At 36.4% G+C, this 27104-nt stretch overlaps 1 protein-coding gene across 2 annotated transcripts in view; it reads left to right on the plus strand.

Moving 5' to 3' along the window:
• Positions 1–5547: 5547 nt before the first annotated feature.
• ints1 (integrator complex subunit 1) overlaps positions 5548–27104 on the plus strand; it is a 68574-nt gene continuing 47017 nt past the window's right edge. For both annotated transcript variants that reach the window (XM_062049958.1, XM_062049959.1), the window contains exons 1-12: positions 5548–5703; positions 6250–6356; positions 9277–9567; positions 11963–12159; positions 12249–12386; positions 13518–13677; positions 16689–16794; positions 16871–17057; positions 17132–17277; positions 22758–22899; positions 22974–23150; positions 23229–23337. In XM_062049958.1, coding sequence (XP_061905942.1) covers positions 6302–6356; positions 9277–9567; positions 11963–12159; positions 12249–12386; positions 13518–13677; positions 16689–16794; positions 16871–17057; positions 17132–17277; positions 22758–22899; positions 22974–23150; positions 23229–23337 — 1708 coding nt within the window. In that variant the 5' untranslated portion in view covers positions 5548–5703; positions 6250–6301. The remainder of the gene's footprint in view (positions 5704–6249; positions 6357–9276; positions 9568–11962; positions 12160–12248; positions 12387–13517; positions 13678–16688; positions 16795–16870; positions 17058–17131; positions 17278–22757; positions 22900–22973; positions 23151–23228; positions 23338–27104) is intronic.

Consider the following 27104-nt stretch of genomic DNA (forward strand, 5'->3'; position numbering starts at 1 on the left):
GATAATAATGAGTCATATAGGGCAGTGGTCCCCAACCACCGGGCTGGAAGAAATTATTATTTGTATTTTATTTTTATTTTTTTTAAATTAAATCAACATAAAAAACACATTATATACATTATATATCAATATAGATCAATACAGTCTGCAGGGATACAGTCCGTAAGCACACATAATAGTATTTCTTTTTTTTTTTTTTTTTTTTTTTTTTTTTTAAATCCCCCCCTCCGGTCCGTGGGACAAATTTTCAAGCGTTGACCGGTCCGCAGCTACAAAAAGGTTGGGGACCACTGATATAGGGCATCTGTCGCTTCATCCTGGACAATATTCATGACAAACTTGTACTTTTTTTTTTTAAAGATGTGCTATTTGGATTTACACTGTATGAAACAAAATTTGAAAAGGAATTTTACCTTTGCAACCTCATTATACTATTGGCTAAGTTTTATATTTGTGTACAGCTCCACTAATGGACATTGGAGTGTTACTTTCAAAGGCAAAATTAAAGTATTGCTAGCACTATAATTTTATATGGGACTTTATTGTATTATATGTATAGTACATGTTCCAAAAAGGAAAGAAAAAAAAGCATAAAACACCACCAGAATTAGAGATATTACAAGTCAAAGTGATGAAGCTTAGTGTTACGCTCATGACTTGGTGTAACTAAACATTACCCTATAAGACAGGGGAGTCCAAAGTGCGGCCCGGGGGCCACACATTCTGCAAAAATTGCAAAATTGATAGTATTGCTAAAATTCAAAAAAACATTTAAAAAAGTGGAATGAGGTGAAATCTAACGAGAAAAAGTTGCAATGTTGACCATTGGCGTTGTTAGGCCTATTTTAGGGGGGCTCAAGCCCCCATAAAATGTTCTTAAGCCCCCCTAAATAATTTGGTGTTAAAAAAAAAAAAAATCTATTTAAAAAAAAAAATTTTTTACAAATACATGCCGACATATTCATTATAAAGTGGCCCGAATTTCAGTTTAAATAAATAATCATATAACCTGTCATTATTCTCTCAGTTTCCCCTCACTACATAGCGTAAGGTAGGGAGCCCCTTTAGTGCGTCGGTATCCAATCCATTCCACTCGTTCATATAGAAAATGCCCACATCGCTCAAAATCCAGTCCGCATTTTCTCTGCGACCTTGCTTGCGGTCCTGCAGGTGTACGAAGCACATTAGCACACAGCACTGCAGAACAAGAACCTTGTGTCTGCAATTGTAAATAATTTAGTTTTTAAGTTTTGTGTTTCTTGTAGAATCTATATAAAGTAATATACATTAGCTTATTGTTAAAATAATGAAAAAAAACATCATTAAATATATTTGTTTTATTGTAATGTTACATTAATAGCTGTTGTATTATTATAGGATGGCTTGTTAAACATTTCATAGGGATTTTCAGAGGCTGGAAAAACCAAGACATTTTATATAAAATGTAAAATGAATAAATACATAAAAATAAAAATAAAAACAATGGTTAAAAGCCATCGTCCTGGGGAGCATTTCATTTCGTCCCGTGCATTTTTTTTTACCGTCCCCGGGACGATGGGACTACGTTAATCTCAAGCCCTGGAAGTTACATTTTATTGTTTGCATTATTTGTTTCAGCATTGCACTTTGAAGATGGTCCCTCAGCTCTTTGACAGCTTTGGCTCTTTTTCAGATCAGCAGACAGACTCTAAGTCGTTCTTATTTACAGTATATATAAACGTTTCTCATTTCTATTCAGACTTCCATATATATTTAATTTCCTTAAAGGCTTGCCATAATATATATATATATATATATATATATATATATATATATATATATATATATATATATATATATATATATATATATATATATATATATATATATATATATATATATATATATATATATATATATATATACATATTATATACAAGCCAAATCATCCCAATCCAGATATTACTTTAATTCAAGTAATTAAGTAATATTTCCAAGGCTTGAATTTACAACCATTTTAGTCACATATGTGCCCAAAATGTAATCTGTGCAACTTCAAAATATTTGGGAACAAACAATTATTGTATTGTGAGCGAAAGTGGTGGCATTACCCTCTATGTTGTGAAGTAATAACATAGAGGCTAATGCCATGACTTTCATTGTGTTTCAGTGTATCTTGATAGATATTGCAAGTCATTGTTTCTTGTTGATGCTGTAAACAAAATGTCACTGTGCAAACCCATGTTTGTTGTTGTACTAAACACAGATTGAAAATAAACCCACTGAAATAATATTAATAACAATGATTAATTTCTAAGTCTTTGTTAGCCGTTTGTGAAGTTTTGTGCTCGTGCGCTACGTTCGCTCGCATCCTGTGCATCTCCTGGGGGCTAAGCCCCCCCTGTCCTTAAAAGCTAGTGACGCCCCTGATGTTGACACAAAGCTGCCATGCAGGCTGTTTTGTTTTTTTCTTTTGTTAGAGACCAATGTCCCTTTAGGACAGAGGACCCTATTGAATTTCTAGCGTTTTATTATTATTATCTTTCTTTATTTTTCTTTTTTTTGCCATTGCTCAAAAAGAAAAAAAAAAGAGAAAAAAATCTATGTTATAATGAATTATTGACCTATTCAAGGCTCCAATTACTTCAAAAATGTCACTTTAAAAGGTTTTATGTGGAAAAAAATATTGCATATATTGTGTGGTTGCCATATCAAAAACATCAAAGATTTATTGGACAAAAGAGCATAAAAACAAACAATATAATAGTTCAAACGTAAAATCGACAGATATATCTGAAGTTGATCTTGTAACTTAAGTGTTGAAAGTAAAAAAAAACAAATAAAAATGTCACTTTATGAGTGGGGGACCTTTTGGATCCAAACATATTTAGTGGGATTTTATTAATATTTTCACTGATTTCTCAAAAATATTAAAGAATTAAAATCAATGGTGTCCTGCATTATTGATCTTTTAGAGCTCTAATTACTAAATACTGCATATTTCCAGCTTTGCTATAAAAAACAAAGTTGTCTTTGATAGAAAAGGAATACATTTTTTTCAATTTTTTTTAAACTTTTTATCAACCTGAAGTTGATATAGAGATTTACTGTAAGCGTTAAATAAATAAAAATAATAATAACTTTACTTATTTTTAACGTTTTATTGACTGAGACCCTTTATGGTCCCCGGGAGCCCTAAAGGTTAAAAAAAAAAAAATCCATATATTTTGTTATGGTTTGAAAATGAAAAATATCAAAAGGGCCCCCGCATGCTTAAATTTTTCGCGGCCCTCAGTGGAAAAAGTTTGGACACCCCTGCTATAAGATGAAGGCAATTGCATTTTATTGATATTTGAAATGTATTCAATGTTTTATAAATGAATATTTAAATATACTAAATGTAAAAAAGGGAATCAATATTCAAAATAAGATCATTAAATGAAATCTAGTTTGGTTACGCCATCATGAGCGCAACACAAGGTTGTAAAAGTTTCAACTACAATTCTAAATAGGATGTCAAAAGCAAACTGAAATCAAATACACACAGCTTAAAGATTGATCAATACCTATTTAAATTTAATAATACATAAATATGATGATTTATCAAAATATAAAAGAAACAGAACGCTCATGATGGTTACACCAAAAAGTAACGCTATTAGTCGCGTTTTTCCAAGTTTTGGGGCATTTTTATGCTATTTCCAAGCATCTCCTTTTTATTATCGTTGATTTTAAATTGTCAAATGGTATATATGCATGCCCTAGTAAACAAACAAAAAAAAGTAATATTTATTTTGATTGTTACATTTTGAAGTACATTTGTGCAGGTGGGTGCGAATGTACCCGTTACCAGAGCTGTACACATTCATAAATGTAAGTTTCTCAATACCCGACCTGTTTTTTGTGCCTTTAAAAAAAGATTTAGAACTCTACATTAAAACACTTTCTACCTTTAACAACCAAAAAGCTGTGAAAACAATGATGCTGTGTTCTAAATTTAAGTTATTTACTGAAATTGAGTGAGCCTATGGCTTTTCATTATTTGTTTTATATATATATATATATATATATATATATATATATATATATATATATATATATATATATATATATATATATTGTATATATATATATATATATATATATATATATATATATATATATATTGTATATATATATATATATATATATATATATATATATATATATATATATATATATATGTATATATATATATATATATATATTGTATATATATATATATATATATATATATATATATATATATATATATATATATTGTATATATATATATATATATATATATATATATATATATATATATATGTATATATATATATATATATATATATATATATATATATATATATATATATATATACCTATATATATATATATATATATATATATATATATATATATATATATATATATATATATATATATATATATATATATATATATTACGGCTGCAACAACTAATCGATTAAAATCGATTATAAAAATAGTTGGTGATTAATTTAGTCATCGATTCGTTGGAGCTATGCTATGCGCATGCGCAGAGGCAATTTTTTAAATATTTTTTTATATTTTTTAAAAATATATATATATTTTTATTTTTTTAATAAAACTTTATTTATAAACTGCAACATGTACAAATAGCTGAGAAACAATAATCAAAATAAGTATGGTGCCAGTATGCTGTTTTTTTCCAATAAAATACTGGAAAGGATAGAAATGTAGTTTGTCTCTTTTATCCGATTATTAATCAATTAATCGAAGTAATAATCGACAGATTAATCGATTATCAAATTAATCGTTAGTTGCAGCCCTAATATATATATATATATATATATATATATATATATATATATATATATATATATATATATATATATATATATATTGCATTCTATTTTAGTTACTTTGAATTTACAACCCCCTGGCACTGTTTTGTACTGTTTTTGTACTTACTTTGATTATTATTTCTCAGCGGTTTGTAAATGTTGAAATTTATAAATAAGGAGTTAATATATATATTTTTTAAAAAGAGTCATGTATTGGAATATGGGATCCATTATTTAAATGTGTTTAAACTATTAAATGAACCTCAAATATGACTTATTTTATCTTTGTGGAAAATATTGGACACAATGGGTTGTCGAGCTTATCAGTTGTTGTTGTTTATTCAGTATGTCAGTCAGCTTCACATCATACATGTATTGCATAATATACATACATTGTGCTCAATTACAAAATTATTAGTTCACAAAAAATAAACTAAAATAGAATTAATAAAATTAAATAAAATTAAACCTATCTCAAAAGGATAATCGGACGAAGTATAAACTTTTTTAATCTCCCTTTTTTACATAGAGATCCCACGTCAGGGCAAGAAAAAACTCAACCTAATGGGATGACAATGAGAAACCTTGGAGATTTAATTGACAACATATATTTTTGTTTATTAAAAAAAAGGAAAAAGTAAAAACACAGTTTTAATAGATGTCTTGTTGTGACATGTGACCGTCAGTTACATTTACGGACGCCAGGTGGCAGCACGCTATTGCCATGCTGGGTGTCGTCGCTGTTTAGTATAGCGAAGAAGAACTCGCCGCAGCAACAACGATCCGCTTCATCTTCAGCTTTGTCTCTATTCCAGACATTTTATCCATACGGCGAGGAATAATCACCACCATATTCGTGAGTGTTTTTAAATCATTCAAACCGTCTTCCAGACTAAGTCTGCTGCAAGCGAGCGACCGTGTTTGGTTAGCCCGGAAGTCATTGAGTTAGCCGTGCTTGTTGTCATTAGCTTAGCATCTTTTCCAACCAATAACAATCCACAACCTGTCAAATGATATAGTTAAGTAAAGTTAAAGTACCAATGATTGTCACACACCCACTAGGTGTGGTGAAATTTGTCCTCTGCATTTGACCCATCCCCTTGATCACCCCCTGGGAGGTGAGGGGAGCAGTGGGCAGCAGCGGTGGCCGCGCCCGGGAATAATTTCTGGTGATTTAACTCCCAATTCCAACCCTTGATGCTGAGTGCCAAGCAGGGAGGTAATGGCTCCCATTTGTCCCTAATATAATATTATAACCTGTCAGGGACTTTAATGTTATGTACGTTTTTTTTTGTTTTTTTTACAGGACAACATTCTAGACCCTGCTATCGCGCTAAAAACGCTATCCAGCATGTAACCTGGTGACTTTTCTTTAAAAGTGTGTGTTTTGTCCCTCTTGCAGCATCCTAACTTCATCCACCAGCTGCTTTGTTCATGTGGGACACTTGTTGAAGATGAATCGTCCAAAACCGACAGCACTGCGCCGCCCCAGCGCTGCAAAATCATCCGGTAAGACTTGATTGCAAGGCTTTACCATCCCATACATCCATTTGCTACCGCTTGTCCCTTTCGGGGTTGCGGGGGGGGGGGGGGTCACCGGTGTCTATCTCAGCTGTATTCGGGCGGAAGGTGGGGTACACCCTGGACCAGTCGCCACCTCATCACAGAGCCAACACAGATAGACAAACAACATTCAATTTTAGTGTTGCCAATCAACCTATCCCCAGGTGCATGTCTTTTGGAGGTTGGAGGAAGCCGGAGTACCAGGAGGGCATTCACGGGGAGAACATGCAAACTCCACACAGAAAGATCCCGGGCGCAGGGATCGAACCCAGGACCTTCATATTATTATTTATAAAGCCCTTTAAAAGACTTAGACTTCCTTTTATTGTCATTCCAGTGTTTCCCACAGAAAATTAGTTAGTTTAGGTGGTGTCTCTCCTAGGGGTGTAACGGTACACAAAAATTTCGGTTCGGTACGTCCCTCGGTTTAGAGGTCATGGTTCGGTTCATTTTCGGTACAGTAAGAAAACAACAAAATATACATTTTTTGGTTATTTATTTACCAAATTTGTAAACAACGGCTTTATCCTTTTAACATTGGGAACACTATAATAATTCTGCCCACGTTAATCAACATTAAACTGCCTCAAGTTGTTGCTCAGATTAAATACAATGACAAAACTTTTCTTCTACATATAAAAAGTGCAACATTAAACAGTTTCAAGTCAACTCATCATGCTTAATTTATTGCAGCATTTGGGAAGCCTGTCGTTGATTGTTATTATTATTATATTTTTATCAACATGTGATAGCAGGGACCCTGCCATTCAAAACTAGGCTGCTCCATAACTAATGATTAATGTAACTATAGCTGAAAAAATAGTACAATAGCAATAGTAGAGACTACACACAAGCACACACACACCGTTAAAAGCGAATTAGCCAGGACTGCGAGCGAGCTGAGCTGCAGTTTAAGTTTCTAGAACAGGGGTCACCAACGCGGTGCCCGCGGGCACCAGGTAGCCCGTAAGGACCAGATGAGTAGCCCGCTGGCCTGTTCTAAAAATAGCTCAAATAGCAGCACTTACCAGTGAGTTGCCTCTATTTTTTAAATTGTATTTATTTACTAGCAAGCTGGTCTCGCTTTGCTTGACATTTTTAATTCTAAGAGAGACAAAACTCAAATAGAATTTGAAAATCCAAGAAAATATTTTAAAAACTTAGTCTTCACTTACTGACAAAGAAACCGATAACAGATTTGGTGTCCAGTTCAAAGTGTGACATCATTTATTTAAAAATTTGAGAGTTGACTTTTGTATTTTACATGAGTTATTATTTGTACAAACATGGTGCAAAGTAATTCATGATTTGTTCAAAAATGTTAGTGGCTAGCTAGTTAAAATGGTATATTGTGATTTCACAAGACTGTCTTAGAAGTGATCATTTGAAAATGTTCAATTTGAAAAATGTGCACTTAGAGAAAATATAAAAATAAAGTGTTGCATATTGATATTTATCTGTTTCTATATATATTTATTGTGAGAAATCATTAAGATGATCAGTGTTTCCACAAAGATAAATATCATTAATTATTAATAATAACATAGAGTTAAAGGTAAATTGAGCAAATTGGCTATTTCTGGCAATTTATTTAAGTGTGTATCAAACTGGTAGCCCTTCGCATTAATCAGTACCCAAGAAGTAGCTCTTGGTTTCAAAAAGGTTGGTGACCCCTGTTCTATATAGTGATTTTACTAGTAGTTGACTGGAAGGTGTTTATTTTAATTTGGGGAGAGTACGCTGCCTGATGCTCACCTGCTAAACACCTATCTAATCGACGCTGAAGCGCTGACTACATGCGCTCTGAATACGCACTGCTGATTGGCTGTTACCGCTCTGAATACGCACTGCTGATTGGTTGTTACCGCTTTGTGTGTACCAATCAGATGGTTGTGTGGGTGGGAAAACGCTGGGTGCTGAGACAGAGGCAGAAGAAACAAAGCAGCTTGTTAAGACTTTAGCTTAGAAACTCGTTCGGTACACCCCCGTACCGAACCGGAACCCCCGTACTGAAACGGTTCAATACAAAACACGTACCGTTACACCCCTAGTCTCTCCAGGGGAAAGTTGGTTTTTATTATGTAAATGTTCTATTTTTATCAACATGTGATAGCAGGGACCCTGCCATTCAAAACTAGGCTGCTACATTACTAATGATTAATGTAACTATAGCTGAAAAAATAGTACAATAGCAATAGGAGAGACTATTCATCCCTGAACACCATGGAGTTCATGTAGGCTTTATGATGCACTTACATTATTATATCACCTATCAGAGACAGAAACTCTTCATTTAACATACTGTCCTTTTTGCTGCTTCAACACAGAAAAAGGTAAAGTGAAATAACTTAGTTTTTAACTGTAGGTCAGTAATGCTTGTCTTTCTCTCAGACAGACAGGGCTTTGCTGTCCATAACACACGCACACACACGCACGCACACACCGCACAGTGAGCTAACGTTACGCTAAAAGCTAATTAGCCTTCACCTCAAGGACTGCGAGCGAGCTGAGCTGCCGCTTATGTTTCTAGAACGTCAACGGGCTCATAGTGATATCATCAAGACAAGCAAGTAGTGGCTGCATTGAAGAGGCATGATTTCTCTTTAACGGCATTTGTGTGTCATCAGCATAACAATGAAAAGAAATATCATGCTTTCTTAGGATTGAGCCCAGGGGAAGTAAATAAATAGAAAACAGCAGTGGTCCTAAAACTGAGCCCTGTGGGACCCCACATGTCACGGGAGCAACAGAGGATTCAGAAGCAGCAACATTCTGTTTGTCAAATATGACTTCAGCCAACTCAAAGCAGTGTTATTAGTTAGTTTAATTGTTATGTAATGGTAATCACACTTTTTCCCTCCCTTAGGTCATCCTCCACCCGGAGATTTTATCGCTCTGGGCTCCAAGAACCAAGGCGGCGAATCCAAAGCGCCCGCCGTCCTGCTGAAGCCGGCCGCCGCAGTTTTGCCGGCGGACCGAAAGAGAGAGGCTTCCTCCGCGCTACCGTCCTCGTCGGGCCTGTCGAGCCTGGCCAAGCGGCCCAAGCTTTCCACCACCCCACCAATAAGCGCCCTGGGACGCCTTGCTGATGTTGTCGCCGCAGACAAGAGGGCAATATCCCCCTCTATTAAGGAGCCGTCGGTGGTACCTATTGAAGGTAACACCCAGACACACTTTCCTTAATGTTGATAGTCCGATGTTGATGTGATAAAACCTCTTTCTTGTTTGGAAGATACCGTATTTTTCGGACCATAAGTCGCAGTTTTTTTCATAGTTTGGCCGGGGGTGCGACTTATACTCAGGAGCGACTTATGTGTGAAATTATTAACACATTAGCGTAAAATATCAAATAATATTATTTATCTCATTCACGTAAGAGACTAGACGTATAAGATTTCATGGGATTTAGCGATTAGGAGTGACAGATTGTTTGGTAAACGTATAGCATGTTCTATATGTTATAGTTATTTGAATGACTCTTACCATAATATGTTACGTTAACATACCAGGCACGTTCTCAGTTGGCTATTTATGCCTCATATAACGTACACTTATTCAGCCTGTTGTTCACTGTTCTTTATTTATTTTAAATTGCCTTTCAAATGTCTATTCTTAGTGTTGGGGTTTATCAAATACATTTCCCCAAAAAATGCGACTTATACTCCAGTGCGACTTATATATGTTTTTTCCCTTCTTTATTATGCATTTTCGGCCGGTGCGACTTATACTCCGAAAAATACGGTATACTGGAATACCCTTATGAGCATTACATATATCAAAATCAGGTACCTACTGTTCTGTTTACTTGTTAAAATACCCTTTACAAAGCTAAAATCTACCCAAACGACCAATTTGCTGCTGCCAAAAATTGATTTCAAGTAATATTTTGACACTGATACATCTCATCTCTGCATATTTTACTAGAACACCCTTTACCGTTTATGCTAACCTTTTTCCAAAACAATAGATAATGTGAAATATAACAGGATAATGAATACATTTATCATTTGTTTTCAAAACGGTTACAAAAAATTGGTACCCCAAAAATTTATTGTGGGACCCCATTTTTATGACTTGATGGGGTCCCTGGGACCCCATTTTGAAAATTCCTAGCGCCAACACTGTTCTAGTCGGCATGCTCTTTTTTTTTTACTAAAACGCTCACTCATCCGTTTCACCTTTACAAGCAATTACAATTTGCATGCATGTTGCGTAGCCCATTAATCGTTTTTTTCCGATCGTAATATTTTTATGATCGTGAGAAGCCGATATCGGAATCTTGAATACAATTCAATTATTATCCAACCCTACTGGAAAATGCAGTTATCAATGTAGTTTTTGTGTGACTTTGGACAACCCTAATTTCCATTTACCGTATTTTTCGGAGTATAAGTCGCTCCGGAGTATAAGTCGCACCGGCCGGAAATGCATAATAAAGAAGGAAAAAAACATATATAAGTCGCACTGGAGTATAAGTCGCATTTTTGGGGGAAATGTATTTGATAAAAGCCAACACCAAGAATAGACATTTGAAAGGCAATTTAAAATAAATAAAGAATAGTGAACAACAGGCTGAATAAGTGTACGTTATATGAGGCATAAATAACCAACTGAGAACGTGCCTGGTATGATAACGTAACATATTATGGTAAGAGTCATTCAAATAACTATAACATATAGAACATGCTATACGTTTACCAAACAATCTGTCACTCCTAATCGCTAAAGCCCATGAAATCTTATACGTCTAGTCTCTTACGTGAATGAGCTAAATAATATTATTTGATATTTTACGGTAATGTATTGTTAATTTCACACATAAGTCGCTCCTGAGTATAAGTCGCACCCCCGGCCAAACTGTGAAAAAAACTGTGACTTATAGTCTGAAAAATACGGCAGTGTTTCCCACACATTCATTTATTTGTGGCGGCCCGCCACGAAAGAATTACGTCCGCCACAAATAAAAAATAAAAATACATTTTTATTTTTATTTTTTTTTGTCCTGTCCAGCTTCTCAGGCAAATCATATAGTTGATATTTGACCACTACTGTTTTCTGTTTATTTGTTACTGACTGTGGCAGGACACCTCTGCCTCTGTTTCACTTTATGTTGCTGGTAAATAATATGGTTGTAGTAGTAGGCTAAAGTTAAATTATTTAGTATGCACTAATTAAAGGGGCAGAGCTTTAAGAGACATTTTAGCTTTTATATTTTATAAGATATATTTTTTGTAAGAACCACAATTAATAAATATATTTCACTGAATAACTTATTGTTCAAATCTGTATATAAATATGTACATAAAGTGTTGTAATTATATTGTAAAATGGATGGATGGACGTTTAAAACAAAACTGTTATTATTAATTAGTAAGTATACATTTTTTGAGCCTTTTTAGAGAAAATCATATCATTGTAGTAAATTATGCAAATTACTTGATTATGTCATGGTGACCACGCCCATAGCCACGCCCCCACCGCCACAGGTATCTTGGCAGTTTATGGGAAACACTGCACGGTATTCTAAATGCTTAAAAAATGGTGTTTGTTAGTGTCACCGGCGCTGCTGCTGGACGAGATCGAGGCGGCAGAGTCTGAGGGAAACGACGAGCGCATCGAGGGTCTGCTGTGCGGAGCGGTGAAGCAACTCAAGATGAACCGAGCCAAGCCGGACGTCACGCTGTACCTCAGCCTCATGTTCCTCGCCAAAATTAAACCCAACGTCTTTGCCACGGAAGGAATCATAGAGGTAACGGGATTCCTTTGACGAAACTTTGCCTGGTATCGTACAAAAATGTAAGATTGTGCTTTTGCTTTGAAACGTGTTCTTGTCATAAGGCCTTGTGCAGCCTGCTGCGACGAGACGCTTCCATCAACTTTAAAGCGAAAGGAAACAGCCTGGTGTCCGTGCTGGCCTGCAATCTACTGATGGCCGCCTACGAAGAGGACGAGAACTGGCCTGAGATTTTTGTCAAGGTGAGACCACCTCTTCTGATCTCATGTGCCGTTTTCTTGCCTGTGGCTGTCCAATAGATAAGAAACCGACACCTCCACGTCGCTTCCCATCGCACACAGTGGAGGTTTACAAGCGCTTGATAAGATCAAAGACAGCTTTTGTCTTCTCGCAGGGCAACCTGAACTCATGGGAAAACAAGTTGTGTGATTACTTACCCTATTTTCCGGACTATAAGTCACAGTTTTTTTCATAGTTTGGCCGGGGGTGCGACTTATACTCAGAAGCGACGTATGTGTGAAATTATTAACACATTAGCGTAAAATATAAAATAATATTATTTAGCTCATTCACGTAAGAGACTAGACGTATAAGATTTCATGGGATTTATTGATTAGGAGTGACAGATTGTTTGATAAACATATAGCATGTTCTATATGTTACAGTTATTTGAATGACTCTTACCATAATATGTTACGTTAACATACCAGGCACATTCTCAGTTGGTTATTTATGCCTCATATAACGTACACTTATTCAGCCTGTTGTTCACTATTCTTTATTTATTTTAAATTGCCTTTCAAATGTCTATTCTTGATGTTGGGTTTTATCAAATAAATTTCCCCCAAAAATGTGACTTATATATATTTTTTTCCTTCTTTATTATGCATTTTCGGTCGGTGCAACTTATACTCCGGAGGGACTTATAGTCCGAAAAATGCGGTATATACAATTATTCTGACACATGTTCTATCTACACTTCTGTTGAAATGTGGTGGTCACTTATTCTTCTCTTGTTTGGAGACTTTGGATTGGTTTTGGGTGATACTACAAATGTTGGTGTCGATACGACACCAAGTAGTTACAGGATCATACTCGGTGTTGGGCGGTATAGCTCCGTTGGTAGAGCGGCCGTGCCGGCAACTTGAGGGTTCCAGGTTCGATCCCAGCTTCCGCCATCCTAGTCACTGCCGTTGTGTCCTTGGGCAAGACCACTTTACCCACTTGCTCCCAGTGCCACCCACACTGGTTTAAATGTCACTTAGATATTGGGTTTCACTATGTAAAGCGCTTTGAGTCACTAGAGAAAAAGCGCTATATAAATATAATTCACTTCACTTCACTTCTTATGCAGAGGTTTTGATATTTTCCAGGTATATATCGAGGACTCCCTGGGGGAAAGAATCTGGGTGGACAGCTCTCAATGCAAGAACTTCGTAGACAACATCCAGACGGCTTTCGGCACCAAGATGCCCCCTAAAAGCATGCTGCTGCAGGCCGAAACGGGACGAGCCGGTGGGGAGTTTAGTGCAGGTACTGACTTAACATGCTGAGTGATTTGTTAGGGATGTTCCGACCAGTGTTTCATGCTGCCGATTCCGATCAGCCTTGAGCGAGATCGGCCGATACCAATACCAAACACATGGCCTACTGAAACCCACTACTACCGACCACGCAGTCTGATAGTTTATATATCAATGATGAAATCTTAACATTACAACACATGCCAATACGGCCGGGTTAACTTACAAAGTGCAATTTTAAAATTCCCGCCACACTTCCGGTTGAAAAACTCCTTTGGATATGATTTATGCGCGTGACGTCACAAAATCCACGGAAGTGGTTGGACCCCATCGAACCCGATACAAAAACCTCTTGTTTTCTTCGACAAAATTCCACAGTATTCTGGACATCTGTGTTGGTGAATCTTTTGCAATTTGTTTAATGAACAATGGAGGCTGCAAAGAAGAACGTTGTAGGTGGGATCGATTGGTGTATTAGCGGCTAAGTACAATACTTACAGCAACACAACAATGACTACTTACTACGCCTAGCCGATGCTTGCCGCCAAACCCACGGATGAAGTTCTTCGTTGCGCCGTCGATCGCTGGAACGCAGGTGAGCACAGCTGTTGATGGGAAGATGAGGGCTGGCTGGCGTAGGTGGAGCGCTAATGTTTTTATCATAGTTCTGTGAGGTCCGGTTGCTAAGTTGCTAAATTAGCCTTAGCGTCGTTAGCAACAGCATTGTTAAGCCTTACCAGGCTGAGAATTTTTAACCGTGTAGTTACATGTACATGGTTTAATAGTATTGTTGATCTTCTGTCTATCCTTCCAGTCAGGGGTTTATTTATTTTGTTTCTATCTTCATTTGAGAACGATGCTATCACGTTAGCTAAGTAGCTAAGTGTGTCACCGATGTATTGTCTTGGAGATAAAAGTCACTTTAAATGTCCATTCCAAGAGGATATAGTATCCGAGGTGGTTTAAAATACAAATCCGTGATCCACAATAGAAAAAGGAGATAGTGTGGAATTCAATGAGCCAGCTTGTACCTAAGTTACGGTCAGAGCGAAAAAAGATACGTCCATCACTGCCTCTTTAGTCCTTCACTGTAACGTTCCTCATCTACGAATCTTTCATCCTCGCTCAAATTAACGGGGTAATCGTCGCTTTGTCGCTCCGAATCTCTCGCTCCATTGTAAACAACGGGGAATTGTGAGGAATACTAGCTCCTGTGACGTCACGCTACTTCCAGTACAGGCAAGGCTTTTTTTTATCAGCGAGCAAAAGTTGCGAACTTTATCGTCGATTTTCTCTACTAAATCCTTTCAGCAAAAATATGGCAATATCGCGAAATGATCAAGTATGACACATAGAATGGATCTGCTATTCCCGTTTGAATTAAAAAAATTCATTTCAGTAGGCCTTTAACTGTAAATTGTTTGTTTTATTTATGGTAAGTGCTATTGACAGATTAACAATAGGGATCAACTGATATAGTTTTGTCAGGGCCGATACTGATTAATAGTCAAGGAGGCCGATGATCGATATTTGGTGCCGATCATTTGCATTAAAAGGTATTTCAACATGAATAGTATACAGTACAGGCCAAAAGTTTGGACACAACTTCTTATTCAATATGTTTCTTTTATTTTCATGACTATTGTAGATTGTCACTGAAGGCATCAAAACTATGAATGAACACATGTGGAGTCATGTACCGTATTTTCCGCACTATAAGGCGCACCGGATTATAAGGCGCACCTTCAATGAATGGCCTATTTTAAAACTTTGTTCATATATAAGGCGCACCGCATTATAAGGCGCACCGCATTGTAAGGCGCATAGAATAGACGCTACAGTAGAGGCTGGGGTTATGTTATGCATCCCGTAGTTGCGAGACCCATTGTGGCTCAATATTGGTCCATATATAAGGCGCACCGGATTATAAGGAGCACTGTCAGCTTTTGAGAAAATTGGAGGTTTTTAGGTGCGCCTTATAGTGCGGAAAATACGGTACTTAACAAAAAAGGTGAAATAACTGAAAACATGTTTTATATTCTAGTTTCTTCAAAATAGCCACCCTTTGCTCTGATTACTTTTTCCCACACTCTTGGCATTCTCTCGATGAGCTTCAAGAGGTAGTCACCTGAAATGCTTTTCACTTCAAGCTCATCGAGAGAATGCCAAGAGTGTGCAAAGCAGTAATCAGAGCAAAGGCTGGCTGTTTTGAAGAAACTAGCATGTAAAACATGTTTTCAGTTATTTCACCTTTTTTTGTCAAGTACATAACTCCACATGTGTTCATTCATAGTTTTGATGCCTTCAGTGACAATCGACAATGTAAATAGTCATGAAAATAAAGAAAACCCGTTTAATGAGGAGAAGGTGTGTCCAAACTTTTGGACTGTACTGTGTGTCAAAATGTCAAATATTGGCGCCGATAATCGCCCCGGTCGATCTCTAATTAACAATATCAACACGATATTTAAACTACTTCTTTATTCTCTTCCTCTGTGTGTAATATGTTCAGCTTCAACCTCCAGTGATAAAGATGCATGATAATGATAATTGATATTGGTACTTAACCTCTTAAGGCCCACGCTGTTTGTTTACATGCTTTTTTTAATTTCTCTTTGCTATTTGGGCTTATTGGACCTTAATTAGAATACAAACTAAGAATCATCTTTTTATATGATGTACTTAAAGTACACAAACGTGTACTTCATGTTTAGTGACATGCTAATTCTTATTTTTACACTTTTTTTCCCAAATTCCATTGTATGTTATACTCTTCTGACACCACCAGATGGCAGTATAAGTTTATTTTCCGTAATTGAGGTGATTCTAATTTGTTTGGCGGGGCGGCTTTCCGCTGTGTATGAGACACGCTTGTCAGCCAGGGCACTAAAAATAAATATAGGTTCAGCCAGTTTGGGATCGACAATACAATGCATTAATCGGCAATGGCGATCACATACTTTTTCACGAAAATCTGCATTTTTTTTTTTACATGCTGTAAATACCATGATCTTTTTGTAGGGAGCAGCCCTCATCCATCAACTCCTGATGAGGACGACAGCCAAGCTGAGTTACTGATAGCTGAAGAGAAACTCAGCCCTGAGGATGAAGGGCAGGTTATGCCAAGGTATAACGCCAACAATACAAATATATACACGTTTACGACAAGTCATTTTAAAGAGTCGTTATCCGACGCAACGCAGGTATGAGGAACTAGCGGAGAGCGTGGAGGACTACGTGCTGGACGTCCTCAGAGATCAGCTGAACCGCCGGCAGCCCATGGACAACGTGTCCCGCAACCTGTTGCGCCTGCTGACGGCAGCGTGCGGATACAACGAGGCCCGACTAATGGCCGTGCAGCGGCTGGAGATGTGGCTCCAGAACCCAAAGGTACTCTGACGTTCCCCGCCGCCTCATTGCGGATCGCAATGCTCTTGATGTGCAGTTTTTTTTCTGGCGCGCAGTTGACCCGACCAGCTCAGGACCTCCTCATGTCGCTGTGCATGAACTGCAACACACACGGCGCGGACGACATGGAGGTGATCTCCAACCTGATCAAGATCAGACTTAAGCCCAAAGTGCTCCTCAACCACTACATGCTCTGTGTCAGGTATGAACACTTTGCAGTTTCTGTTTCTTCCCCCACTGCTGTTACAACGTGCTCAATTATTCCATCTGAGTTACTACACAGTGATACTTCAGTTTTCATTAAAAGCCAATTGCATTATAACTGAAGACACTTTTGCCATAAGAAATCATGTAAATCCAATTAAACCATTCCAGACACCCACAAATATGAACACAAAACACATGTTTATGTAGAATTAGGCCTGCACATTCAATACAATTTTAATGACGATTTTACCATTTGAAAGGGAACTGAACTTATTATGTATTTTCATTCACAATCCCCGCGTAAGACAATCTAAAAAATGTTTTATATGCATTCTAAGTCGTAGAACAGGACCAGTACAAGGTGGCTAAAAATGCAGCTAATGCAGGGGTGTCAAACTCATTTTAGCTCAGGGGTCGCATGGAGGAAAATCTGTGCACACGCGGGCCGGACTGTTAAAATCATGGCATTAAAACTAGAAAATAAAGACAACTTCAGATTGTTTTCTTTGTCTTACTTTGGCCAAAAATAGAACAAACACATTCTGAAAATATTACAATAAAAACATATAAAAACATACCGGCAGCGGTAAAGTTTAGATCCATGAAGGAAAGAAGAAAGTGAATGAATGTTTATAACTGAATTAATTAACATATGCATAAAAATGTGTGTTCTTTTGTATTTTTTTTTTTAATGTATTAAAACCTCTAAAGGTCTTAGTGGCCACATGCGTGGACAGCACATTTTAGCTCTTATTTCCAAAATTGTGTACACTACTGAATTGGGGTCTTATGCCGACATATGGACACTTACACTGCCATCTGGTGGTGTCAGAAGAGTATAACATACAATGGAATTTGGGGAAAAAAGTGTAAAAATAAAAATGACGTGTACTACACATGAAGTGCACGTTTGTGTACTTATGGACTAAGTACATCATATAAAAAGATGATTTTTAGTTTTTATTCTAATTAGTGTCCAATAAGCCCAAATAGCAAAGACAGTGTTTCCCATAAACTGCCAAGATACCCGTGGCGGTGGGGGCGTGGCTATGGGCGTGGTCACCATAACATCATCAAGTAATTTGCATAATTTACTACAATGATATGATTTTCTCTAAAAAGGCTCAAAAAATTTATACTTACTAACTAATAATAACAGTTTTGTTTTAAACGTCCATCCATCCATCCATTTTACAATATAATTACAACACTTTATGTACATATTTATATACAGATTTGAACAATAAGTTATTCACTGAAATATATTTATTAATTGTAGTTCTTACAAAAAAATATCTTATAAAATATAAAAGCTAAAATGTCTCTTAAAGCTCTGCCCCTTTAATTAGTGCATACTAAATAATTTAACTTTAACCTACTACTACAACCATATTATTTACCAGCAACATAAAGTGAAACAGAGGCAGAGGTGTCCTGCCACAGTCAGTAACAAATAAACAGAAAACAGTAGTGGTGGTAGATAGACACAAAGCTTCATCAAACATCTGATCCACTGAACAAAGAGCTCCAAAAATCTTGATCCTACACTTCTCTTTTGTAAAGTAAATCTGAACAGCCGATATGGGCATCTACATCAACTATATGATTTGCCTGAGAAGCTGGACAGGACACAAAAAAAAATAAAAAAAATAATAATTTAAAAATAATTTAAAATTTTTTGTGGCGGCCTTAATTCTTTCGTGGCGGGCCGCCACAAATAAATGAATGAGTGGGAAACACTGAAAGATAAATAAAAAAAAGCATGTAAACAAACAGCTTGGGCCTTAAGAGGCTAAGTAACGTTTATGACAACCTTTTTCCAAAACACAATATAGAATGTGAGATATAACAGGATAATCCATACTTTTATCATTTGTTTTCAAAACGGTTACAAAAAAGTGGAACCCCAAAAGTTTACTGTGGGACCCCATTTTTATGACTTGATGGGGTCCCTGGGACCCCATTTTGAAAATTCCTAGCACCAACACTGATGGAGTATTGGTCCTTGCAAAACAGCAGCAGGCGGCTGAGGCCTGCAGGCCGGTTCTAATACTAATCAAATATCATCCCGGGGGCCATAGATCTTTCATTCGTGGGCCGTATCTAGGATTTAAACAATTTCATGTTCATACGGACATAAAAGTACAAAGGAAAATTAGTGGGCTAAAATGAATTGTAAGTGTATGAACTGCTCTTTCACATTGGAAAACTAAATAGTTAATTAACTAACTAAATACATCGGAAGCCTCTATTGTAAACTAAATGGAAATTAAATATTAGCGAATATCACAACAGACATTTTTCAGATTTGCCATTGGACTAATTTCTTGCAAAAAGTGCAATGTGCATCAATTTTAATTGTATTAGTTAGATCATTCATTCGCGGGCCGGATGTGGCCCGCGGGCTTTGACTTTGACACATAGTAGCTAATGGGAGTACACAATTCTACCTATGAATCTATCTAAAAAACATCTAAAAACCGCCAAATATACTCCATTTACATTTCATGACCTGATTATTGACCTGATGTTAATATGAGCGCTAACGTGGATTACATTTTTTTAGCGGCTCATTGATCGCAGATAGCTAACTACCTTATGCTGCTATATTGACTTATAAAAGCCTGTGAGCTGCTGCTGCATTGCCTCTGAGTTGGTGAATGTTAATTTGAGTTTATAAATATTGCCTCTCACCTGGATAGTAGAAGGATGTGGACATAATCCGAGAAGTTGGTCAACTTTGACATTCAACTTATACCCGCAGATGGTGAGAAAAAACACAAAAAGACGCTTGTTTGCGCCACCTTTTTTTCCTGATTAATTCTTCATCTAAACGGGAAGATATGAAAGAAACCCCATCGAAAAAGGAAAAATAGAACTAAAAGCATCATGGACCCAACTACAATACCGCAAGTAGATTGCCGACCTGCGGAAAACACTGCTTTACCTAATATAATGAATGCTCGTGATTTTAATATTGAAATAAAATAACCGTTATTATTTTGTCCAAAGTCATGAAGCCCTCAACTGGAAAAAGGGCGCATTTTAAAAAGAGTAAAAAAAAAAAATTTAAGTTATTTTTGCTTGTAACGAGCAAAAAATCTACCAATGGAACAAGTCAAAATTGTATTCATAATATTTCTTTAAAATTATCCTTATATTCAAGCTTTAAAAAACTTTTAAAATACATCTTAAAATTAGCAATTAAAACATATTATTAGCTGTGCTTAATGGTATTATGAAGTTTTGTGGGTTAAACTTGTGATGCTCAAAAGTAGTAGTTTTATTCGTCAGATGATTTGTTGCCTAAAAACAAGTTCTTATGTCTCTGTGAAAAAATACTCTTCAGGAGATTGTGACTTGAGTTAGTTTAGATATTTTGACTAGAAATTAGTAATATATACTTGGTGAGATTGTGAGTTTTTCTAGTGTTTGTAGAATTAATACCGTTTTACAAAGTAAAATACATGCAGTTGACAAAAGAAATGGAAAAATGAACATCCAACATCACTTTTTCCTGTTGTTGGCAAAGATAATGATTACAAAAGAGGCAGGAGTGATACCTTTTATACTTTATATTTTGACTTCAACATGGTTTCCCAGCTCCTTTACAAAAGTGCTGGCACTCACAACTTCATTTGGCGCCTTGGTGGCATATTTTACAGTTCTACTGCATTAAAAGAGCCTTCAAACTAAGTCTTCAGTACGTGGCGTTCTATTTTTTTTTTGGGCATCGATTTTGCAGGAGGATACGCAGACAAACAGGCCCGTTTGTCATATGCAATGTTTGGCCATATGAACACTAAATTATACAAAAAGTGGGTCATACAAAGACCGAGATATCCGTAGGGATGATACTCGAAACCGGTTTTCCCGGTTGTTCGATAAGAAAAGAACCGAGTCTTCGGGCTCGAATCCCTTTTTGAGAACCGGTACCCGTTATTGAGACCACTATAGTAAAGAAAAAGAGTTGCTTCTTTATTCGAATCCCTGGGACCAATCCCGTCCCGACCAGAAATGCCTCGTGAGACATCACAAGAAATGACGTCACGTAGCTCAGTCATTAGGCGCAGATAAGGAAAGCAGGAAAAACAATGCGCCGGAAAAAGCGCTCCAATGTGTAATAAAGTTCAAAACAAAAGGTATAATCCAATGAATAACTTTACTGAGAGATTTGAGCAGGGTACAAACACATGACCAACACTTTTACGACCAACCGGAAACATAGCAACCAGGCTAGCAACGCACCTCCTTTACGGCAGCTGTCGCAAAGTTCTTAAAGCAACCGCAGCACATACATATATGACATCTCCCTTTTTTAGCTTTTATTTTTCTTTCCTTGTAAACAAAACAAAATCACACTGTATATGTGTTGTCTGTCTAATTATAAATAATGCAGACGAGGCGTGTTGGCTGAGTTCTTCACTTTTACGTTCACAGCGTGCTCATAACCTCATTCTTAGCTGCCGGGTGGTGACATGCAACAACACTTTTCGGGGCTACCGCGCATGCTCGTCACTCCCGTTGCATGCTGGGTAGTGTAGTTGTTATATTCCTAGCTCATAACATCTTTCCCCCTATAAATAAATAATGTTAACTCAATAAAGTGTATTTCTTTTTTTAGCTTTAACTTTTCATTTTTTAGCATTGTAACCACATTGGCAAACAACTTTTCTCTTCATAGAATTTTCTTTCAATAAAGAAATAAAGTGCAAAAATGTCAAAGCATCATAACAAACAGTTATGTCAAATAGCAGCAGAAGTGCACTTTTTGGAGAGCTGTATTATTTTCAGTTTTGTGCCCAAGGGACTGATTTTATTTAACACTATATTATTATTTAAACACCTATAGTGATCACAGAGACAGCTTGTTTTTGTGTTACTGTATATATTTGTTTTACTTAAAAATCGCACTTAATATACTTTGGGTAACAACAGTCAATATTTATTTTTTATTTTTTATTTTTTTAGGGGTAACAGTCAATCAATCAATCAATCAATGTTTATTTATATAGCCCTAAATCACAAGTGTCTCAAAGGGCTGTACAAGCCACAACGACATCCTCGGTACAGCAATATTTATTTATTTATTAGATTTTATTTTTTTCTGATATAATAAAAGTGAGCTTTTGTTAAACCAAATAATGTGTATTTTTTTTACATATACAACAACCTATCTGGACTCGATAAGAGAATCGATAAGGAATCGGTTCGATAAGAGGATTCGATAATAGGCTCGAACTCGATAATTCCTTATCAAACATCATCCCTAGATATCCGTGTACATTCATTCATATTACCATAGTTTAAAGATGTTGTAATAGCTTATAAATTCATCATGTAGATGGATCTAACGTACTTAAAATTGACATTTTGACAGTTCTTACCCATACTAATCTTACAGTAGCACAGAACTGAACCACATTGCTGTAAAGAAGCATTAAGCTTACTGTTGTTTTGGCCTTGAACTTCCAGGGAGCTACTGAACGCGCACAGGGACAACCTGGCCACTATGGTGAAGTTGGTCATCTTCAACGAGCTGTCCAACGCCAGGAACCCCAACAACATGCAGGTTCTCCACACAGTGCTGCAGCACAGCCCGGAGCAGGCACCAAAAGTATGTTTATTTTCTTTCCTCCCTTTCGGAGACGGCTTGTAAGGATGCTAATGATCTTGTCTCGTGTGGTGCAGTTCTTGGCCATGGTGTTCCAGGACCTTCTCACCAACAAGGACGACTACCTCCGCGCCTCACGAGCCCTGCTGAGGGAGATCATCAAGCAAACTAAACACGAAATCAATTTCCAGTCCTTCTGCTTCGGTTTGATGCAGGAGAGAAAGGAGGCCAGCTACGTGGACATGGAGTTCAAAGTAAACGTTTCAACCTTGCTTCAAGTCAAGCTTGTTTGCTTCCGCAGTTAAGTCTGACTTTGCTCGACTCTCCTGCAGGAGCGCTTTGTGATCCAGGTGACAGATTTACTGACCGTCTCCATGATGTTGGGCATCACAGCGCAGGTCAAAGAGGCCGGCATTGCTTGGGACAAAGGAGAGAAGAAGAGTAAGTATTTTTCAACTTTAAGGCGCACTTAAAATCCTTTCATTTTCTCAAAACTCGACAGTGCGCCTAATGTACAGAATATATTTGGCTGTGCTTACCGACCTCGAAGCTATTTTATTTGGTACATGGTGAAATGATAAGTGTGGCCAGTAGATGGCAGTCACACATAAGAGATATGTGTAGACTGCAATTTGACTCAACAACACCAACATTTTATATGTTCCATTGAAAATATAAAACATTACACACGGAGCTCGAAAATCTGTCAAAATGTTTTAGTACGACTTTGGTAAGCTATGAAGCCGCACCGCTTGATGGATTGTACTGTGCTTCAACATAGGAGTATTATTATGGTGTGTGTATAAGGTAAGACATATCTGGCGTTTTGTTTTGCAATATTATGCAAAAGCAACTTTTCTTACCTTCTGGTACCTGCTGATGTGTATTTAGGATCTGCATAAGTCCGGAAAATTTGCACGCGTCCGCCTTTGTAGTCCGTGCCGATGCCGTAGTCGATAAGCTTCTTGTTATGGGACATTCATCCGCCGCTGTTGCCGTTTCTAATATAAAGTACCGTATTTTCCGGACTATAAGTCGCAGTTTTTTTCATAGTTTGGCCGTAAAATATCAAATAATATTATTTAGCTCATTCACGTAAGAGACTAGACGTATAAGATTTCATGGGATTTAGCGATTAGGAGTGACAGATAGTTTGGTAAACGTATAGCATGTTCTATATCAGGGGTCACCTACCTTTTTGAAACCAAGAGCTACTTCTTGGGTACTGATTAATGCGAAGGGCTACCAGTTTGATACACACTTAAATAAATTGCCGAAAATAGCCAATTTGCTCAATTTACCTTTAACTCTATGTTATTATTAATAATTAATGATATTTACACTTAATTGAACGGTTTAAAAGAGGAGAAAACACGAAAAAAATGACAATACAATTTTAAAACATAGTTTATCTTCAAATTCGACTCTTTTTAAAATTCAAAATTCAACCGAAAAAAAGAAGAGAAAAACTAGCTAATTCGAATCTTTTTGAAAAAATAAAAAAAATAATTTATGGAACATCATTAGTAATTTTTCCTGACTAAGATTAATTTTAGAATTTTGATGACATGTTTTAAATAGGTTAAAATACAATCTGCACTTTGTTAGAATATATAACAAATTGGACCAAGCTATATTTCTAACAAAGACAAATCATTATTTCTTCTAGATTTTCCAGAACAAAAATTTTAAAAGAAATTCAAAAGACTTTGAAATAAGATTTAAATTTGATTCTACAGATTTTCTAGATTTGCCAGAATATTTTTTTGGAATTTTAATCATAATAAGTTTGAAGAAATATTTCACAAATATTTTTCGTCGAAAAAACAGAAGCTAAAACGAAGAATTAAATAAAAATGTATTTATTATTCTTTACAATAAAAAAAAAAATTTACTTGAACATTGATTTAAATTGTCAGGAAAGAAGAGGAAGGAATTTAAAAGGTAAAAAGGTATGTGTTTAAAAATCCTAAAATCATTTTTAAGGTTGTATTTTTTCTCTAAAATTGTCTTTCTGAAAGTTATAAGAGGCAAAGTAAAAAAAATAATGAATTTATTTAAACAAGTAAAGACCAAGTCTTTAAAATATTTTCTTGGGTTTTCAAATTCTATTTGAGTTTTGTCTCTCTTAGAATTAAAAATGTCGGGCAAAGCGAGACCAGCTTGCTAGTAAATAAATACAATTTAAAAAATAGAGGCAGCTCACTGGTAAGTGCTGCTATTTGAGCTATTTTTAGAACAGGCCAGCGGGCTACTCATTCTGGTCCTTACGGGCTACCTGGTGCCCGCGGGCACCGCGTTGGTGACCCCTGTTCTATATGTTATAGTTATTTGAATGACTCTTACCATAATATGTTACGTTAACATACCAGGCACGTTCTCAGTTGGTTATTTATGCCTCATATAACGTACACTTATTCAGCCTGTTGTTCACTATTCTTTATTCATTTTAAATTGCCTTTCAAATGTATATTTTTGGTGTTGGCTTTTATCAAATATATTTCCCCCAAAAATGTGACTTATACTCCAGTGCGACTTATATATGTGACCTGTGCTGGCAAAATGAGTCACAATGAGGACATTTTTAAAAGTGAGTTATTGTTATTTACACATTCTCCATCTAAAGACCTTCAAAATGATACATGGTTTGTTGGAATCGGACAGAAAATGACGAGTTACATCCGATTGAAGTCGACCAAGTTTGAGGGTCCGTTTTGAGAAAAACCAGCTTAAAGTTTACTGTTCCAGAACAGAATGTTCCAAAACAAAACTCCATAGCAACCATACCGTAAAAGTCCTTGTAGCAACACCAAAATTGGTACATTAAAGTCAAATCCCATGTCTAAAGGAAAAATATATATTCAACTCTATTGAAAATGGTTATGTACAAAAATTTCAACACTGTTACGTCACAGTTTTTTTGTTCACTGGTCAGTTTGTCAGCTGTCCGTAATATTCCTGACCAGCAGCACTAAGAAGATTCGCCGACTGCAGTGAATTTAGCGCACTTGCAACCGCCTGTGTACCCTCTCCACCTTCTAAATCCATTACGGAATGTAAAACAGTCTAACTTATACACAAAAATAATAATTAAATGTTCGATAATCACCTTTTTTCATATAAAATTCCGCTCGAATTACTGTGTGTTGTTTTTCATCAGGGCGCTGCCATGATACCACAATGCACCGCGCGGGGTGATTCAACCAATGAGGGTACGCCTCACAGCGACCCTTAGCAACAAGCCGGATTTGTTTACGTCGGGACAGGTTTAAAAACTCGAATTATATTGGTTCAGAATGGCGTCATCGGGAATTCCATGCTCATTTTTACAAAGTACGTAAACTTGGCGTCACAATGATACCAAATATGGCTAGGGGGATTCCCCCTTATTGCCGCGAGTGAGCGTTGAAAACACTGGATTTTCTCAAGGAATTTTAACACAAAGGACTAATTTCTGAAGACATACACTACCGTTCAAAAGTTTGGGGTCACCCAAACAATTTTGTGGAATAGCCTTCATTTCTAAGAACAAGAATAGACTGTCGAGTTTCAGATGAAAGTTCTCTTTTTCTGGCCATTTTGAGCGTTTAATTGACCCCACAAATGTGATGCTCCAGAAACTCAATCTGCTCAAAGGAAGGTCAGTTTTGTAGCTTCTGTAACGAGCTAAACTGTTTTCAGATGTGTGAACATGATTGCACAAGGGTTTTCTAATCATCAATTAGCCTTCTGAGCCAATGAGCAAACACATTGTACCATTAGAACACTGGAGTGATAGTTGCTGGAAATGGGCCTCTATACACCTATGTAGATAATGCACCAAAAACCAGACATTTGCATCTAGAATAGTCATTTACCACATTAGCAATGTATAGAGTGTATTTCTTTAAAGTTAAGACTAGTTTAAAGTTATCTTCATTGAAAAGTACAGTGCTTTTCCTTCAAAAATAAGGACATTTCAATGTGACCCCAAACTTTTGAACGGTAGTGTACCTCGTACAAAACCTTCAAATAAAGGTGATTCAAGATGTTTTCTTGCTATTTCGATGATTGGGATCGCTAGATTGTGGCTTTATGGACTCCTTTTTGTGAAAATCTTAATTTTTTCACTTATTTGCCTGTAGTTCAAAATTAGCCTGTGCGCATTCCGACTCATTTTGCCAGCACGGGTCACATATGTTTTTTTCCTTTCTTTATTATGCATTTTC

The sequence above is a fragment of the Entelurus aequoreus genome, linkage group LG06 (assembly GCF_033978785.1).
Source record: "Entelurus aequoreus isolate RoL-2023_Sb linkage group LG06, RoL_Eaeq_v1.1, whole genome shotgun sequence".
In the NCBI taxonomy this organism is placed as follows: Eukaryota; Metazoa; Chordata; class Actinopteri; order Syngnathiformes; family Syngnathidae; genus Entelurus; species Entelurus aequoreus.